At 28.4% G+C, this 7,946-nt stretch overlaps 2 protein-coding genes across 2 annotated transcripts; one reads left to right on the plus strand and one right to left on the minus strand.

Annotated features, from left to right (window-relative positions):
• LOC132920871 (replication termination factor 2) lies at positions 1-2,699 on the plus strand. The gene is made up of 4 exons (XM_060983593.1): positions 1-207; positions 1,541-1,720; positions 1,787-2,264; positions 2,335-2,699. The coding sequence occupies exons 1-4, from the start codon at positions 139-141 to the stop codon at positions 2,547-2,549; spliced, it is 942 nt and encodes a 313-aa protein (XP_060839576.1). The 5' UTR covers positions 1-138; the 3' UTR covers positions 2,550-2,699.
• Positions 2,700-4,481: 1,782 nt separating this feature from the next.
• On the minus strand, positions 4,482-7,738 carry LOC132920872 (uncharacterized). The gene is made up of 4 exons (XM_060983594.1): positions 7,717-7,738; positions 6,892-7,011; positions 5,251-5,424; positions 4,482-5,125 (listed from the first exon to the last, which is right to left on the minus strand). The coding sequence occupies exons 1-4, from the start codon at positions 7,727-7,729 to the stop codon at positions 4,743-4,745; spliced, it is 690 nt and encodes a 229-aa protein (XP_060839577.1). The 5' UTR covers positions 7,730-7,738; the 3' UTR covers positions 4,482-4,742.
• Positions 7,739-7,946: the final 208 nt, after the last annotated feature.

Genomic DNA, 7,946 nt, shown 5'->3' on the forward strand with positions numbered 1-7,946 from the left:
TATTTTATGATAAATGATAAAAATTTAATATAGTTTTTGAGTTTCGTCTTCGTGTCTGACTCGTATATATGAATATTAATTGACCACTACGAATAATAGTATATTTTCCTGACACAAGAAGAATTAGTATCGTTTAGGATGGGATGCGACGGTGGAACTATACCCAAGAGGGACGAGCTAGTACGGACCAAAAAGAAACCCGAACAGGTACGTACTGTACTTCATCAAGAGTTAATTCATAGCCAATGTTTATGTAACGTCTTTTATTGTACATTTTGTAATAAATGATTCAATGGTCATACACTTGGGTTATTATTTCCAAATGTCAACGTTACTCCAGTAGTCGTTACAATTTTTTGTAACCAACTAAGTCAATCCTCAATTTATTAGTACATGTACATAGTATGTTTACATTACAAATACCTAGTGTAATACTGTAATACTGTATAATATTGTCTATAGATTATAGATATTATACTAAAATATATCAATTTGAATCATAACTAATAAGTTAGAACCACAGAATATGGCTAAAAATTCAAATTCATAGAATTAGTGTAACTTTGTATTTTCTGTGCATAAATTGATTGTAGTGCCTTATGTAGTTAGGTCCATATGCTAGAGCAGAAACTTAGATTAGGAAAAAATTAAAATAGCATTCAGAAACAATGAAACTTTTACTGCGTTAAAGGTTGGTAATATACTAATATATAATGAGCCATTTAGATTTTAGTAGATAAGTAATAAAATGAAGGTCTGGAAGATTGTAAATATTAATTTTTTTTTGTCCAATAAACTTTTAATTAATAATTTATAACGATATGTGTATAATTAATAAACAGCCCTGCCCGTTTCATCATACATTTATAAAATGTAAATAATAATCAATAAAAAACATTATAAATCACTAAAACAGAAATTCTATTGATTTTACTTGCATGATAAACATATGTAAAAAGATAGTACTTATGTATTCAAGTATAATAAAGTATGTTTTTATATTATATTCTGGGACTCTTAACTGCTGGTTCACGGAGATATAGGAAGTCCAAGAATTGGCCGAGTTAAAAACATGTAAGACACTGAATTTGGTGTACATTAAATACTTATACACAAGCTAAAAAGCTAAACAAAATTTGTTCAATTTGCCACTAAATATTCTACATTAGTCGTGATAAAAAATAAATCATAAAAAAGATAGGAAATTAAAGATGATCATCCTTTTTCCATAATGGTTCCATATTTTATGCAAATAATATAGTCATACAATCAAAACAACAAAATGTTGTTACATTGAAATTTAAATTAACATTAAATTATGAAATAAACATAAAAATAATTAGAGTAAAGGATTTAGAGCTATTATTAATTTACTATAGAAGTACATGTCTCAGAAAGAGTTAAAATCCTTTAAATTAAAATGTTATATAATAATATTGGTAGATAAAATGAAATACTTTATTTTTTTTCTATTTATAATAAAAGTTATTGTTTGTATCATTTGATTTATATTTTTGTTGTTTTGTTATTGAAATTTTAGAAAGACAAATCGTCCATGCAGTTATACCGTTGGCGTAATTGTCACTTGACTCAAGGACCACTTCGACCACCAATAGTCGCTTGTGGCATGGGTCTCTTGTACAATAAAGAATCAGTTTTACAGCATTTAGTAAATAAAACTCCATTTCCTGAAGCTTCAGCACACATCAAAAGCTTAAAAGTATGTTTGGTTTGTCTATTGTTTTATGTATATGTAATAATTTAAATTGTATTGATATTTTTGTAGGATATAAAAGCTTTGAAATTGACTCCCAATCCAGCATTCAACGGAAAAGCTCAAAGTGTAGGAGGATATATTGATGATAATTGTTCACCTTATATATGTCCTCTAGTTGGTCTTGAAATGAACGACAGATCAAAATTCTGTTTCTTATGGAAATGTGGATGTGTTATGTCAGAGAGAGGTCTTAAACTCGGTGCTGATAACAAGTGTGTTAATTGTGTAATGGAATATGAAGATGATGATATTGTTATATTAAATCCGACCGAAGAAGATGTAACATTGATGAAAACTAAATTAGCTAAACGCAAAGATAAGATTAAGAGTAAGAAAAATAAAGTCAAACAAGAAGTTGTAGTTAAAGAAGAACCAGTTGATGAAGATGAAAAACCAATTATTCCATCAATCATACCTGTTAAAACAGAAAATATTGATGTTAAAAAGGAAATAAAAAAGGAACAAATAAAGAAAGAACAAATAAAAAGTATAACAATTTTTAAAATAATTTGTTTTTGTTAAAATTATTAATATTAATTATATTAAATTTGATTTAGGACCAATCTCTAGCGCTGCAGGATCAAGTTCCTCCGTTGCCTCTGCTAACTGTCGCAAATTAGAAGATCCTGTGTATAAAAAAGCAAAACTTGCACACAGCATTTCTAAAGACCAAACTGCAACCAATGTATATAAATCATTATTTACAAGTCACGAGGATGACAAGAATCAAACTCGAGCTCATTGGATTACTTACAATCCGTTCTATAACTAAACATGAAAGCTGTGTTTTGTATTTTTATTTGTATATCATATTTTTTTTTTTTAAATATTTACTTTTATGATATTCTAATTCTTTTTTTAATTTAATAATTCAATTTATTAACTAAAAATATACATTTAAAATGAAAATTTCTTTCTAGTATACCTTGTTTTTAAATTATATTATATATTATTAAAAAATAAATATTTAACAATAGGTAATAATAATTACATGTGATATATTGTTTAAAACATGGAATTAATTTTCATCTCAATATTAGTGTGTCACCATCAAAACATAAATAAGTGAAGTGTTTTTCTGGTAATTTAAAATTGAGGTATCAAATCATTTTTGTTTTTTAAATAATTTTGTCTATTAAATAATAACTACGTAAATAACATCTTTCAATCACTTTATTTAACAAAATTATTAAGTACAATTTTCTTCAGTTGATCATCATTAAAGAAGAAATTATTAAAAATACAAACAAAACATGAAAATTACATTACTTAAAACTACTGACTAGTGTTAGAATTTTTTTTTTTCATAAACAATCTACATTGTCAATTATATATAGTTCTCTTTAGATCTTTTATAGGGCCCTGTGCTTAACAAATCGGACCATCAGAAATGGAAGTCCAAATCCAGTACTGAAAAACACTGCTAGTAGAGCTGTAAATTTATACTTGCTGTTTACATCAAATGGCAAATTAGATCCAGGTCCACCATATGCATGACCATTTCGAGCTGCTGTTGTTGAAAAGTTTCTCATTAGTTGAAGTCCCCTTGAGGCGATCATATTTTGGCTTAGACTTGTACTTTTAAGTGCACAAACGTGTGTTCCACCGCGCAGGGATGAAATTCTATAGTCTATAAGAAAACGATGATGGACTCCGCTGAGAAAATAAAATTCTAGATAACAGCTGAGACCACAGTGGTACCAATGTTAAAATAATCCCTTAGTATCCCTTTGAACCAAGAACAAGGTTTTCAAACAGCACCAAATAATAGCGAATGAATGCCATAATTATGTATACAATTTACATAATATTTAAGCGTATAAAATAATATTTGCATGCTTATTGTTATTAAGTTACTCCAAATAAATTTAAACAACACCTAAAGCCTTAACTTGTATGATGTTAGGTTTACCTTAATTGTAAAGTAACTTGACTTATTGTTTTCCTGTGGTTAAGTAAAACCTACCAACTACCAATTGATATGGAATATTAACTTCTATCAATACTCTAGTGGACATAAACAATGATTTATTTGAACATCGAAAATCGGGTATGTAATTAAATCTATAAGCTTTAAACACCATAATAATATAGTTGATTTACCAGATTTACCCATATCTATTCAAATTATCAATTTACGTTTTTATGTTTAAAATAAAATTCGAAGTAAAAATAATAAATGTATACAATTAACTACCTTATCCAGTATGAGGTAGCTACCTAATATCGAATAAAAATAAAAATATTATTTGGTTTAATATAAATATTGTACTTTCTATATTGCAATTCGCATTAATAACAAAAACAGTATTAATGTACTTTTATTGCCTATACAACGCGCCGTTTAACGCTTTATGTTAAAAAATAAGACTTGTCTGGCTTTGCTAACTAAAAGTAGTAACCTATTGGAGTATTCTACATTCGAAAACCATTCCATGTAGAACTTGGTAACTATTTATTTCACCAATTACGTTGTTTTGAAAATTATTATAAATGACTCATAAAAATAAGTATACATATTACATGTAGAGTAATTATTCTGAATAATTTACAACCGGTTTCACTCATTTTCTTGAATCGATATCTTTAAAATTATAAGTACGTAAAATTAAGATATATTTGGGGTGGCCAAGCTGCAGTGACGAGTGTCGCGTCTCATTAATGCAAGACTTAAATATTTGAAATATTTGTACTTGACAAGAAATTGAATATACCAAGTTTTTATTTCAAATGAAAATACGAAATGATTACATTATATATATTTTATGATGATTTTCGAACAAATATATATATTTATCAATTATTTCTAAAACAAATATGATATTATCTACTCTCTATATTATAATTATTACGATGGTATAGAATTATCCAAATGTGGAAATTGAACCAGTGCATTATAACGCTGCAGTTCTGTTTCATTTCCACCGGCTAATCATAGACCGGACTGCGCTCGGATTTCGATTCATTATTTCGGTATGCAAAACCCTGCTGCAGCGAACATTTGTTTGAAACAGTAATTTGAACAGCATTCGTGATCCAGCTGACACGTGTCTGCCAAATTTGGAGTGCATCCCACATCGTTCATAACTGTTATTTGACACGGTACCGCGCCTTTTTTCGTGATATCTACATTATCGGCCGCCGCAAAAGACATGTCCAACATATGCCCGCTCGATGTATTCTGGCGGTCGTTGATCCTGACCACGACACTGGCACCCATGATCTCCACGTTGACCTTCGTGTTGAACGGCAACGTCCGGTGAGCGGCAGTCAACTCGTATTCGTCATATACGTCACCGTTTGCAGTTATTTCGCCTCCTTTGTAATATGAACAAACGCCTTTTTCGACTGAATTAAAAACACGACAGTACATAATATCATGTTTACTATGTTATTTATCTATATTATATTTATTATTCTATTAATAATTAAGTAAAAGCCTTTCAATAATTAAAAATAGTATGGATAATTACAAACGTTATCGGTATCTGAACCATCATCGTTGGAAAACTTTGGTCTTTTACACACTCCCATTCCCCAACCGGGTTCTTTATAACAATAACCAGAACAACATTCGGTGTTGCTTAAACATGAATTGTTTCCGAGGTGCTTACATCTGCTGTGACCGTTAAGACCGAGAGGTTTAGCTGTAAATAAACAAAGTAACATATTATAATATATAATACCAGTATAGTTATACAGTACTCAGCAATTTTTGAATAAAGTATAATTATTATTTATTGTACAGTACAACACTGTGATGTGATAAAACAAGATATAATAGCGTATATAAACGTACCCAACCTTTGGTTTTTAATTTAATTACTCCATTGGGTATTACATAGTCGCGCAGTTATTGATTGACTTAATCAAAATCAAAACATTACCTAAAAAGCGGGTTAATGGTTCATTATTCGCCTCTATATAATTCATAATATATTATTGATATCCATTATACCTATTGGAGTTTCTATTAGTCGTATTATACTGTACTGAGTATAGATATCCAAGTTAAGTATGTATTCAATTTCGTTTGTTTTATACGAACGTTGATGTTAAATACAGGGGCATATTTAAAGTGGTCGGGCTAAGGATTTCACCTCTCCCCCTTCCAGATCATTAAATTTTCAAACAAGTTAATTAGCGAGAACATCTAAATATAATGAAAAAAACATTATAATAAAAACATTAGCTATACGAATAATTACCTAATTTTAGACAAACTGAGGTAAGTGTTGGAGTGATAATGATAATAGATTGCAGATATTTTCATATTAGCATAATAAACACATAGGCAGATCAGATCTAACCTAACCTTTTGTTCAGGCGTTCAAAATAAATATACAAAAATCCTAAGCATTAAAGTTAGTCATATATAGGCAATCTTTCATCTATTTGTGCAAATCAAATCAATTCCTATACATGTATACATTACAATATAAAATATTTCAATAAAATAATGGCTTTTAATAAAAGATATTACATAAATACATAAATTATTAATTGCAATAAATTATATAAAATAAAAAACTAGACTAAGCGATAGATGGCTACTATATCTATCATATTTTATATTATAAAAAAAATACAGTAAAATCCCGTTACAACAAATTCCAGGGAATCGAATTTTTTTTCGTTATAACGAAAATTTGAATAAGCTCTTTATAAGCCCTGATTTTTTTGGCAGAGGACTTCTATGACTTTCGTTATAACGGGATTTTTCGTTGTATTGGTATTCGTTGTAACGGGAATTTACTGTTACGGTAAAAATATAATATGGTTTACTTAAAAAAAAGTTGCAACTCCTACAGTCCCACCCGGCACCCACTCATCACTTCAAATTTAACACTCAATTTTCACATATCGAACACTGAAACTACAACTTATTTTTGAATGATTTGAAATTATTGTTGTGAAAATATAAATTCGTATTATCAATCGTAACCAAATGTCCAAATGACGAAGTAGGTTTTTATTTTACAGAAATCAGAATCTGGGATATGAATACAAATGACAGAACGTTTCTTTTATAGTGTTTGAACACTCTTTAATACTATTTTTTTTAAAGAAAAATTAACTATTTTATTTTTAAAAAAAAGTGGCCGTGAACTCACCTGAAATTATGAGTATAAGAAATAATAAATTGGCCCAAACGACTGTAGCTTCCTTCATTTTTGCTTCAGATCTTCCACATTCAAATAGTTTTGTCAATTTAGACTGTGTCATAAGTAGTTCTACAATACAGTGAAATGAATAAATCGTGAAACAAAAAAAATCTTAATTGCCTTAATTTTAATCATATGAACTACAATTATTATTGAATTTGAACTCTGATAAAACCCACTTTTATCGTTGAACCGAACAATAATATATTTAATGACTTAATGTTACCAAAAGACAATATCACGTTTATTTTGATGACATTCTGTGTTTTTAATATACTCAAAGCATATATATAGTTACTTAATTATAACCTAATATTTTTAGTTACTTACAAAATATAAAACTTTAATTCTTGAAATGTACTTGAATTTTTTTTTTTTTGTAATGCGGATGTATAAATATATTTTAATAAACAAATTGTATATACTATACGACATTATGATTTAATATAAGTATACTAATGTCTAATATAATAATAAATATAATTAATATCATTTTAATACGAGTACTATTATAATAATATAACATACTACTCGTATACTAATACTACTATCTAATACGATAAAAACATTAGAATGATAATTGAAAATATTGATAATTTAGTTGAATACACACGTTATAATGTAATATTACATAGGTACGGTTATATAGTGCGGCATAATGGAGTTTCATATTTCAAAAAATAATTTTGGTATCATTAATCGAGGTTAGGTGGTTAGTCGCGTTAGGTTGCGTGAATAATAAAAGATTTTCATATTTTACTTTTCAGCCGATACCCGTCATTCTCATTTTACAATGCACAAGTTCCCCGACCGCTTGATCTCTTTACAGGAAGTCGTTCGATGGCCTCCTTGATCCTTTAATTTAAGTCCCCGTATTGTTGAGTACGGGACTACATACCTAAATTTGAGATTTTTAATCATCTTTCTCGAATCATCCTTATTTGAAAATATTATTTTTAAAAGTTAACCAAATAAAACCATAAATATTTTATGTGCTTTCAATA

Source organism: Rhopalosiphum padi, chromosome 2 (genome assembly GCF_020882245.1).
Source record: "Rhopalosiphum padi isolate XX-2018 chromosome 2, ASM2088224v1, whole genome shotgun sequence".
In the NCBI taxonomy this organism is placed as follows: Eukaryota; Metazoa; Arthropoda; class Insecta; order Hemiptera; family Aphididae; genus Rhopalosiphum; species Rhopalosiphum padi.